This window comes from Narcine bancroftii, chromosome 4 (assembly GCF_036971445.1).
Source record: "Narcine bancroftii isolate sNarBan1 chromosome 4, sNarBan1.hap1, whole genome shotgun sequence".
Classification (NCBI taxonomy): domain Eukaryota; kingdom Metazoa; phylum Chordata; class Chondrichthyes; order Torpediniformes; family Narcinidae; genus Narcine; species Narcine bancroftii.
In genome coordinates, this window is record NC_091472.1 from 100324033 (window position 1) to 100336301 (window position 12269).

Sequence of the window (12269 nt, forward strand, 5' to 3'; positions counted from 1 at the left end):
GTTCATCTTAATGCAGTTTACCCTCCCTATCAATGTTAGCGGTAATTCTTTCCATTGTTCAAAGTCTTCCTGCAATTTCTTTATTAATGGCTGATAATTTAGTTTGTACAAGTGGCTTAAGTTATTATCTAACCTGATCCCTAGGTATCAGATTGCTTGTGTTTGCCATTTAAATGGTGATTCTTTTTTAAATTCTGTATAATCTGCGTTACTCATTGGCATCACTTCACTTTTATTTGCATTGATTTTGTACCCTGATATTTTTCCATATTCCTTCAATTTCTTATGTAATTCTATTACTGATACCTCTGGTTCTGTTCTGTATATTATGATGTCATCTGAAAATAAGCTAATTTTATACTCCTTCTCCTTTATTTTTATCCCTTTTATTTTATTTTCTATTCTTATCAGTTCTGCCAAAGGTTCTATTGCTAAGGCGAACAATGATGGGGATAGTGGACATCCCTATCTAGTTGACCTACTTAATTTAAAGTGACTCAATACATATCCATTTACTGTTATCTTCGCCAACAGTCGATTATACAATGCTTTAATCCAATTTATATACTTTTCTGGTAGACTGAACTGCGTGGATTAAATTAATGAGTTTGCAGACATTGTCCGCTGTTCGTCTTTTCTTAATAAATCCAGTTTGATTTCGTTTTACTATTTTAGGTACACAATTGGCCAATATATTTGCTAATATTTTCACTATTATCTTATAGTCTGAGTTAAGTAGAGATATTGGACTATATGATGCTGGTGTTAGTGGATCCTTGCCCCTCTTTGGTATTACTGTAATTATTGCTGTCTTACATGAATCTGGCAAGTTTTGTGTTTCTTCTATCTGGTTCATTACTTTCAGGAGAGGAGGAATTAATAACTCTTTAAATGTTTTATAAAATTCTATTGGAAATCCATCCTCTCCTGGTGTTTTATTGTTCGGCAGCTTTTTTAATATATCCTGTACTTCCTCTATTTCAAATGGTTTTAATAGTTTGTTTTGTTCCTCTTCTTGCAATTTTGGCAGTTCAATTTTAGCTAAAAATTCCTCTATTTTATCATCTTTCCCCTTGTTCTCAATTTGATACAATTGTTCATAAAATTCCTTAAACTTTTCATTAATCTCTGTTGGATTATATGTAATTTGTTTGTCCTTTTTCCTTGATGCCAGTATCGTTCTTTTAGCTTGTTCTGTTTTAAGTTGCCAGGCTAATATTTTATGTGTTTTTTCTCCCAGTTCGTAATACTTTTGCTTTGTTTTCATTATGTTCTTCTCCACCTTGTACGTTTGCAATGTTTCGTATTTAATTTTTTTGTCCGCCAATTTTATCCTTTTCGTTATATCATCCCTTTTTACTAATTCGTTTTCTGTACTTACAATCTCCCTTTCCAACTGCTCTATTTCCCGATTGTAATAATTTTTCATCTTAGTCACATAACTTATTATCTGCCTTCTAATGAAGGCTTTCATTGTCCCATAATATAAATTTGTCTTTCACTGATCCTGTGTTTATTTCAAAATATGTTTTAATTTGGCGTTCAATAAACTCCCTAAATTCCTGTCTTTTAAGTAGCATGGAGTTTAACCTCCATCTATATGTTCTTGGTGTGATGTCTTCCAGTTCTATTGCTAATAATGGGGTGAATGATCTGATAGTAGTCTAGCTTTATACTCAGTTTTCCTAACTCTCCCTTGAATATGGGCTGACAACAAAAACATATCAATCCTTGAGTAAGTTTTGTGCCTACTCGAATAATATGAAAATTCCTTCTCTCTAGGGTGTTGCCTCCGCCATATATCCATAAGTTTCAATTCCTGCATTGATTTAACCATAAATTTGGCTACTTTATGCTTTTTACTTGTCTTTTGTCCAGTTTTATCTAACATTGGGTCCAAATTAAGGTTAAAATCTCCTCCTATCAATATATTTCCTTGTGTGTCTGCAATCTTCAAAAAAATATCCTGCATAAACTTTTGATCCTCCTCACTAGGTGCATATATATTGAGCAAATTCCAAAATTCTGAGTATATCTGACACATTATAACTGCATACCTCCCTGCCGGATCTATTATTTCCTCCTCTATTTTGATTGGTACATTTTTGTTAACTAGTATGGCTACACCTCCAGCTTTTGAATTATAGGATGTTGCCGTTATGTGTCCTACCCAGTCTCTCTTCAGTTTATTATGTTCCGCTTCAGTTAGATGAGTTTCCTGCACAAATGCTATATCTATTTTTTCCATCTTCAATAAATTTAGTAGCCTCTTCTTTTAAATTTGGTTATGTATTCCATTAATGTTTCTAGTCATATAGTTCCATATGACAATCTTATATCTTGCGTACATCTCTTTACCACTTCCATCCCCCTTTTCCCCATTTTCATCTCTTAGTTTTCTCTTATTACACTTAATGTACAACAACACATTTAAGACATGAAGTACCCCCGCAGTTCCCACATCCACTAATATCTTAACCGCAAAAGATTCCCCCCACCTCTCTGAGTTGCCCCATACCCCTTGCCGGACAACCACAAATCCCCTTTTCATTTGGGTTGCGATCTTGTTCGCATCGTGATTTTGCAGTGACGGTTATTCTCCCTCCACCCAGCCCTCTCCAGAAAACAATTTTTTTTTTTAAAAACACATGTAACAAAATTTTCTCTTTTCTTTTTCCCACCTTACTCCCTTCCTTCCCTTCTCTTTTCCCTCTTTAGTTCTTTACATATACATTGATTTTACATCTTTATATATACTTTATCGCCGTTCTTCATTCTTGTTACATCTCTTCATTTCTTCTCCTGTCCTGCAAACGTTCTGCAAATTCTTGCGCTTTCTCTGGATCCGAGAACAGTCTGTTTTGCTCCCCGGGTATAAATATTTTAAGGAGGGCTGGATGTCTTAATATGAATTTGTAACCATTTTTCCATAAAGTTCATTTTGCTGTATTAAATTCCTTCCTCCTCTTTAAGAGTTCAAAACTTATGTCTGGGTAAAAAAAATATTCTCTAATTTTATTCCTTGCCCGTTCCAGTATATTTTCTCTTGTCATGTATCTCAAAAATTTTACGAAGATGGATCTTGCATTTCTGTCATTTGCAGGACCTTCGGGATCCATCCTTTTATAAATTCCTTCATGTCTGTGCCTTCTTCACCCCCCTTCATGCCCACTATTTTTATGTTGTTTTGTCTAGTATAATTTTCCAACATATCAATTTTCTGAGATAACAACTCTTGTGTCTCTTTAATTTTTTTGCCACTTTCTTCCAATTTTTCTCTTGTCATTTACTTCCATTTCTACAGCCGTTCCCCACTCTTCCACATTCTCTTCTCTTTTTCCTATTTCTGTCATTACCAGTTCTAACCTTTGCATTTTATCTTCTGTTCTTTTCATTTTCCTTTTAATTGCATTAAACTCTAATGACAACCATTCTTTTAGTGACCTCATTTGTTCTTCAAAAAAGACTTCATCTATATTCTGTTCATCAGTTTTACCTTTTATTTCTCTTTGTCCATCAGTTTTACCTTCTATTTCTCTGTGAAGATCTTGGTCTTCTTCTGTGTCTGTATCTGTGTTTGTGTCTTCTTCTTCTCTTCTTTGTGTCTGTGTCTCTTTTGTTTTTCCTGATGAGCTGCTTGTATCTCTTTGTCGGGCCTCTTCTTGCTGGGCCTCTTGTTGCTGTTTCTCCCCTCCTGGGCTGCTCGTCTGTTGTGCTTCCTGACATTGGTCTTCTTGTCGGTCTTCCCTCCGTCTGTCTTCCACATCTGTTTCATCGCATCCTCTTCTGCTGTCTTCCTTATCCTCCAGCTGAGAGCCTTGGTGTCAGGCGTCCCTCTGCTGCTCGGTCTGTGACAGCCCGCTCCTCTGCTGAGCCCCCCTCCTGCTGGTGTCCTCTTTCTCCTCTGATTGCGCACTGTGCATGCACAACTCCTCGCGCATGAGCAGTTGCGCACTTTTGTTTGGCTCTGAGAGCCATTTTTGTAGTGCACCGGCTGGTGGGTCACGACTCTGTAGGGCAGGTACTGACCTCAAGGGTCGGGCGCTCCTCGTCACCAGAGCGTCCTGTTCCTTCCTGCAGTTAAGGCCTTCTTCTTTCTTTTCCAATGACTTTCTTTTTCACTTCTTTTTTTTACATTTGTTCTTACTTTCTCCTTCTTAGAAGCCATCTTCTTTCTCTTCTCTGTATTTTTATCTTCTATTTCTTGTACTCTATTTTTGTTATGCTTTGCTTTTTCCTAACTTTTTTTCCTATTTTCCTGGAGAGAGCTGGTTTTCCCGACCGGCCATTACTCCATCACGTGACTCCTCAACTTGTTACTATTAACTTAACCCCCTTCAATTCTAAGCACATGTGTATGTAATATGTATACAAGTTCAAAAAAAGATCTTTGCTTCACAGTCCAATTTCAATTTTCACTCTTCCAAGTTCACCAGTATCAGACAATTCTTATATTGTGCACAGAATTTAACATTTATGAATTTCACCAGGCTTTGGTGCTTGAAAGGTAAATGGTGATCGCTCAGGAAGGTTCTTGTTGGTTTTCAGAGATTTGTTGCTTATTGGACTGATTCCTTCTGATCAGCCACTTCAGTGTCTTGCTGAAGAAACTTGCCCCATTAGGGTTTTCCAGATGACAACCTCTTTCTTTCAGGTCACCACAGAGTTCCTTTTCTGTTTCCCTTATTTCAATTGAAACATTATACAGCCAGCCATCTCCTCTTGTATGGACCACAAGGGCTTTGACCAGGCTGAACTAAGAACTCACAACCCATTTTCAAAATGGGGTTTTTCCACAAACTTTCCAGCTTGTCCTGTTCCAGTCTCAGCTGCTGCTGCTGAACTGTAGAACTGAATTCTCTCTCTCTCTCTCTCTCATTCAGAGAAAAATCACATGGCTCTCTTAGACCAGCCAACTGCACTCAGACAGACTGTGGCTCCAGACCCAATCTTCCGAGTTCATTCATCTGTTGCTTTCCAAGCCAAAAATCCTTTACTCCACAGCATGTCCAATTAACACCGACTTGTGAAGTTCTTATAGGGACTCTTCAAAGTTTTTGCAAAGGCACTCAGAATCTGAACTGTCTAGCTTGGGCAGAGCTCTGGCATTTTAAATGAAATCTGTTTTGAAGTGTATGTATGTGACCTACACTAAAAAAAAACCTGCCACATTTTATCTCTTTTAAAACATATCTATATACAATGTAGAATATAACATAATCTGTCACGCTATGCTTGTACCATTTGCCTGGATTTGGCCCCTATCCTTCCAATCCACTTACCCGTCCAAACATTCAACATCAGATTGAAATCTATATTTTGTAACATTATTAACATAAGAAGTGCATTAATACTTCCAGGTTATCTTATTGTGTTTGTATGGTTTAACTGCCAGCTTCCCAGACAGAGAACAGAGCTATAGAAAAATTGATAAATAAGCTATAAAGCAAACACATGGCTCAACCAAATCTCTTATTAAAATGCTCAAGTAGGTGAATTAAGGGAGCACTCCAGGAAGCAGACGATATTAAATAAAACATAAACCAAAGAGTACTTACACAATATATGAAGGTTTTATGCTTATTATGTAGTGAAAAGATCAGGAACAGGTTACTTTTTGAACAATTATCCATGAAATATGATTTACCTCGATCTCATTTCTTTCGATATTTGCAGATTAGGAGTTTCTTAGTTTCGACTTTACCCTCTTTTCCCAATCGGGAGACTACGACTGTTTTAGAGGATATACTATATTCAAAATTCCCTCCAAAAGGTGTGATATCTAAATTATATAATATAATTACAAAAATAAATTCTGGGACTTTTGAAAAGTTTAAAAATGATTGGGAAAGAGAACTCAACCTTCATATTTCTAATGAAAATTGGAATAAAATTCTGCGACTGGTAAACTCTTCTTCTCTATGTGCAAAACATTCTCTAATACAGTTTAAAGTTGTTCATAGAGCTCATATGTCTAAAGATAAACTCCATCGCTTTTATTCTCATATCGATCCTATATGTGATAAATGTCAATTGGAAATAGCTTCCCTTACACATATGTTTTGGTCCTGTCCCTCTTTACAGAATTATTGGAAGGAAATTTTTTCCATTATATCTACTGTTTTGAATATTGATTTACAACCACATCCCATTACTGCAATTTTTGGATTACCTATGATAGATTTGACTTATTTATCTCTTTCTGCGGATCGTATGATTGCTTTTCTTACACTAATGGCTAGAAGATCTATACTATTAAATTGGAAAGAGGTAAATCCTCCCACTGTTTTCTAATGGTTTACCCAAACTATACTATGTTTAAATTTAGAGAAAATTAGAAACTCTGTCTATGAATCCCCTTCTAAGTTTGAGTTAACCTGGCGACCATTTATTCAATATTTTCATTTGTGGTGAGTTGATCTGGCTCTGTTTTCTTTCTATGATTATGTATGATAATTGGGCTGTAAGATGAGATCGGAGTGATCGGCGTGGTTTAGCTATATCTGTAGGTTTTTTTTAAAGTTTTTTTAAAAGTTTTTTTAATTCAGCTTTGTTTTTTCTTCTTTTTTGGGTTTTTTTTTTCTCTTTTTTCATATATTGTTATTAATTATCTTTTTTATTAGAGATAGTTCACACCCTAAACTGATCAAAATTTTTTTTTATGATATATTTTTATTCTGTAATATTATTGTTTAATATCTCTGTATTAATTCATTACTTACTATGTATTTTTTTATATCTCTTTGAACTGTATGTGTTTATAAATTATAATAATAATAAAAAGATTGAAAAAGAAAGAAAGAAAGAAAAGGTTACTTTCCAAGAGCAATAATTATCACCATCTTCACATTTCATCTTCAAAATTCTCAATTCCTGCAATTTACCTTGTTAAGTTTACCCAGTGCTGATATTAGATCTGCCCATTCACTGGAATATTCAAAGCTTTTCAATGCTTTATCCACCGCTGCTACATAGTTTCTGTATTTCGAATCGCCCAGTAACTCCAGTTCCTCCGTGTTCATCCTTAATTATACACTTGAAGTCCAACTCCACAGTCATTAAAGATCATTCACCTGGAATATTTAAAGAAATAGTGAAGTCTTAGATAACAAATAAGAGGAAAATTACATTTCCTTAAATTCAGCAAGAAAAAGTGTTTTAATTCAACAGATTCTAGTAATTTAGGCACTAAAATATGAATAGCTTATAAAAGGGACTGTCTCCCTTGTGTTGCTGCCTAAGTCATGTCAAGTGTGCCCTTAAAACATAATGACTGAATCCAATTCCCAACTTGAAATGACTGAGGTACTGTGTGCATTACATGTACCTTAAGTTTTAATATTGTGACAGAATTATTAATCTTTAATTATAAAATATACACTTCTTAGTAAAGGTGTGCAAACAGCCATAAAACCTTGAGTGATTCTTCATTGAAAAGTTGAAGACCATTTACTTTGAGAAACACTTGTATAATCTGTTCAAATAAACAGGCTTTTGCTTCAATGACCTGTGCAGACAGATCGGAGGCATTGGTTCATAAATGCTTTTGGAAGAGAAGAACTTTAAACAAAATCAGCAATGAGGTCATGTCATGTGATTAAAGACATTTGAAAAGCTGTATTTTAATATTGCACTAAGAAACATCAGAGGTCAGAAACACAGCAGCCTCCGGTTAGAGAGGTACTGTCTTTGGTGTATTCTCTTTACCAAGGGAGAGAAACAAAATCAGTGATAAGGAAGAGTCACTTCACCTGTCTCTTTGAAAAGAGGGCAGTTTCACCATATCCATTTTCTTCATTCGCACGAAGAAGCAATTCTCTGAAATTAACTCTGCAAGAATTTAGTGAGTTTTTAGAGGTCTGATGCCTCACACCTACCACATAATTGCTTTTGAGCAACAATTTAAAAGAATCTGAATTTCAATACAAAAGTGTCTGAACTCTAACAATTGATTCTTTTTACAATTGCGCCTAAACTGTAATGGTTTTGGGACCTGCCCCACCCCCTACATCCACACACACACGCACATAAATATATACATTTGCGCATAGTGGGGTTAGGTTTAGAGTAAAGAAAAGTGTCATTAATAGTTATTAATAAAAATTATTGTTTTGAAGTGAATTTCTATTGTTGCTGGTCTGGTATAATATAACAAATATAAATGACTAGAAATTATGTAACATCCCTTATTCTTCTCTCCAAGGAATAAAATCCTAACCTGTTTAATCTCCCTGTAACTCAATTCTTGAAGACCCAGCAAGATCCAAGTAAATCTTCTCTGCACTCTTTCAATCTTATTGATATCTTTCCTGTAGTTCATTATCTCGGAAGATCTTTCCTGGAACAAACACACCAATGGCATCATGAAGAAAGCCTCTACTTCCTCAGGAGTTTGCGGAGGAGCTAGTGGAGTTGTTCAAGTGAACCGGTACGGACTTGAAGGGCCGACATGGCCTGATTCCGTGCTTTAAACGGTTATATGGTTATATGGCCTTAAAAAGGAATCTTTAAGTTCTTGCAACTCAAATTGAGTTGAGAATGTAAAATAATTCAAGCAATCGGGTGAGATGATTGGAGAAATGATTAGAAGAGACGAGTTGGATGAGCAGGGGTTAAATGACAATAGTTAGCATGAAAATATATATGTTATGAATTTATGTAGGATTTTTTGTGACCTAAAGATTTCCTAAAATTCTTTGAAGCCAGAGAGACATTATTTAAGTTTCTTGAATTGAAAGAAACTTATGGGCCAGCTCCCACAAGCAACAAGTGATGCATGGAAACTTTCATCTGACACAGGACCCTGCAGGTGAAAGATATTGACCAGGTTAGACAGCATCTGCGGAGAAAGAAGATGTCAGGCCAATAAGCTTTCAAAAGAACTTGGAATATTTATTAATCAAACATGCCCACCTTCTCTACAGCCTAAAACATGCTTGATTTTTAACTTTTTCTTGCTCTGTTGAAAAGTTAATTTTCCTGAAATGTTGACACTTGCTGCCTTGATCTGTATTTTCAGCATTTCCTGATTTTATTTTACATTTTTAATTACAATGTCAAAGAGGAAATTGGATATAAAGGAAAGAATGACAGGGAGGCATGGAATGAAAGGAAAGTGATATCTACCCAAAACTCAGAACCACGATGGATTAAATGGCCTCTATTCTAAAGTCTGGTGGCTAATATAAAAATGACAAATTATGTTATTGCATTTCCATCACAACAGCAAAACTAATAGCCAAATTCTGGGATCTAGGATTAATTTTATCCTTTTGCAACTATATCATGATTTCCTCATTGGTAGACTCCATATAGTGTAAATTGGCAACATCACCTTCACCTCAAGGCGACATGCTTAGTTCCCTGTTCTATTCCATTGACCTTCATGGCAACAGAGCCCAGTTTGACTCCAATGCAATTTATAAATCCATTGATGACACCACCTGTGTTGCTCAATAATGAAGAGTCGGAACATAGGATGGAGATCATGAACCTAATTGTGTGGTTCCAGAACAACAATCTTGCTTTTAATGTCAGTAAGGCCTGTGATAGTACAGATTCTATCACCAATGTGTATATGTACAGATTGTAGAGTAGGAGCAATCCTTTGCCAGTAGATGTGGCTACGCTCTCAGCCAAGTCCAAAGGTCTCCCCAACTCTCTCTGGCAGGACGTGCTCACTAATGCCCTACACTCCATCTGCTCCCTCCTATGCACCGTGACCAACGCCACCCCCCATGAAAGGATCTTCTCTTTCCCAAGGAAATCCAAATAGGGAACAACCATACTGGCGTGGCTCACGGTTCCCGGCCCAGTCCTCCTATGACGCCACATCTGGTACTCAAAGAACGACCTCTTGGTTGACCAAGTGACTGCTCCATGCGAACCCGCATTATGCCTATGTTGAGTACCCGGACGGGCGGGAGATCACAGTCTCGGTAAGGGACCTAACCCAAGCCAGATCAGGCGCAGCAGTGCTTTCAACCCAACCTCCCCCAATTCTTTCTCCCCCAGGTCACGAACTTGAACAAAGGGACCAGCACCACCCCACCAGCTCAGGTCAGACTGTCGACAACAACTTTGGGGAATTGAACGAAGCAGTGGCCGCACCCTACGAGCCTGCCGGCGACCCCATTCCCGGCACCACGGCAGTCACACCGGATGGTCAGGCCCCCTGATCGGTACAGCCCATAACCTCCACCGGGCCCCTTTTTTTTTCTTTTTTTTTTAAACAGCCCCCCATCCACCCCGGGGTCAGTTCTCAAAGAAGGGATGAATGTGATAGTACAGATTCTATCACCAATGTGTATATGTACAGATTGTAGTGCAGGATGACTATGATTGGCTGAGAGCATAGCCACACCTACTGGCAGGTCTTTAAAGGATTGCTCCTAGCCAGACCAGGTCATTCTGGACTGGTTGACCTACATGTGATATGCTCCAGTCTTTTAGTTAATAAAAGCCTTGGTTTGGATCAACAAGTCTTTGGTTCTTTCGACACGCTCTACAAGGCCAAAGAACTTAATGTGGACCTCACCCCTCTCTTCATTGACAGGATAGTGGTAGAGCGTGTTAGTACTTTTGTGTTCCTGGAGTCCATATATCAGAGAACTTCTTGGAGTAAGCGTATTGAAGCAACTGTGAAAGAAACATGCCAATGCCTCTACTTTCTTCTATGTGTGGGGGGATCTGGCATCTTGTCAGATATTCAATCTTCTACAAGTGTACTGCAAAAAGTCTATTCAATGGTTGCATCATGACCTGGTTTGCAAACTTGCGTGCCCAGGAATGTAGAAGACTGTAGAAAGTGGCTCACCTAGCCAAGTTCACAAGGGGCACAGACATTTAGGTGCGTTGCTGCTTCAAGAAGGTAGTCAACATCATAAAGAATCCACATCACCCTGATCACAATCTCTTTTCTCTGCTACCTTCTGGCAGGGAGTACAGAAGCTTGAAGCCCAGCACCTCTAAGTAAATTTTTTTTAAACAACAGCTCTATTGAAACCACTTTTTCTACATCAACTGTAACTGTGAATATTTATCAATTATTTTATATTTATTATCTATTTCTGTCTTTGCAAATTGTGGTCATTTATATCATTGTAGATGGTGTATCTTATTGGTGGCACAGTTAGTGTGATGCTACTGCAGCACCAGCGACCCATGTTCGAATCAACCACTGTCTGTAAAGAGTCTGCATGTTCTCCCAGTGCCCTGTCTGAGTTTTCACCGGGTGTTCCAGTTTCTTTCCACATTCCAAAGATATATGGGGTAAGTAAGATAATTGGTCACATGGGTGTACTTGGATGGCACGGGCTCAATGGGATGGAAGGCCTGCTTCCATGCTGTGTCCACAATCAAACTGAATATCGTGCACCTGTGTGGCTGAGGTAAGAATTTCAGTGCATCTGTACATCATTCTTGAGTACAGGGCAAACTTTCATATCATCATACAAATGCATGCAATGAAATGACTAAAACACAGATGGTACAATTACACTACAAGTGATGGTGGCATCTCACAGCTCCCAATGATCCAGTGTCTGGTGCTGTCTGTGTGGAGTGCACATGTTCTCTCTGCAGACACATGGGTTTCCTCCCACATCCCAAGGTGTGTGAATAGTGAATAGGATTCTGTAAATTACTCCCAATGTTAGTGGGAGGCAGGCACATCTGGGAATCAGGCGGGACAGAATGGGCTACAGAGGAATAAGGAGGGGATGGGGCTAATGGGATTGATCTACAAGCAGGTGTAAGTTCACAGTGCGGAATGGCCTATTTCTGTGTTGCAAGAAGCTTGAAAAATATATAAAGGATCCAAGTAATTTGAATATCAATAAGATTTAAAATAACAATAAGATAGAATGAGTGCAGAGAAAATTTACAATGATGTTGCCAGGACTTAAGGAACTGAGTTTCAGGGAAGGGTTAAACAGGTAGGGATTTTAATCCCTGGAGCAAAGAAGAATGAGGGTAGATTTGAGAGAGGTGTACAAAATTTTGATGGGTATAGATAGGGTAAATGCAAGTAGGCCTTTTCCACTGTGGTTGGATGAGACAAGAACTGGAGGTCATGGGTTAAGGGTGAAAGGTAAAATCTTTAAATGGAATACGAGAGGGAACTTCTTCACTCTCACCATGTGGTGAGAGTGTGGAACAAGCTGCCAGTTAAGGTGGTGAATGTGCACTCAATTTTGACATTTAAAAAACATTTGGAAAGGTGCATGCATGGGAGGGTCTGGATGCAGGTCAATGGGACTCGGCAGAAA

General features: G+C 37.8%; 1 protein-coding gene across 11 annotated transcripts in view; it reads right to left on the minus strand.

Annotated features, from left to right (window-relative positions):
* The window catches only part of dop1a (DOP1 leucine zipper like protein A), a 251460-nt gene that overhangs the window by 189420 nt on the left and 49771 nt on the right, over positions 1–12269 (minus strand). For 9 of the 11 annotated variants that reach the window (XR_011355958.1, XM_069932202.1, XM_069932204.1 and 6 more), the window contains exon 3: positions 6885–7073. Coding sequence is in view for 10 of the 11 variants with exons in the window: in XM_069932202.1 (XP_069788303.1) it covers positions 6885–7022 (138 nt within the window). In the remaining variant the exon portion in view is untranslated. Of the gene's footprint in view, positions 1–6884; positions 7074–7751; positions 7819–8218; positions 8293–12269 lie in introns of those variants that run through there. The other 2 variants (XM_069932201.1, XM_069932200.1) reach the window with 2 other exon arrangements.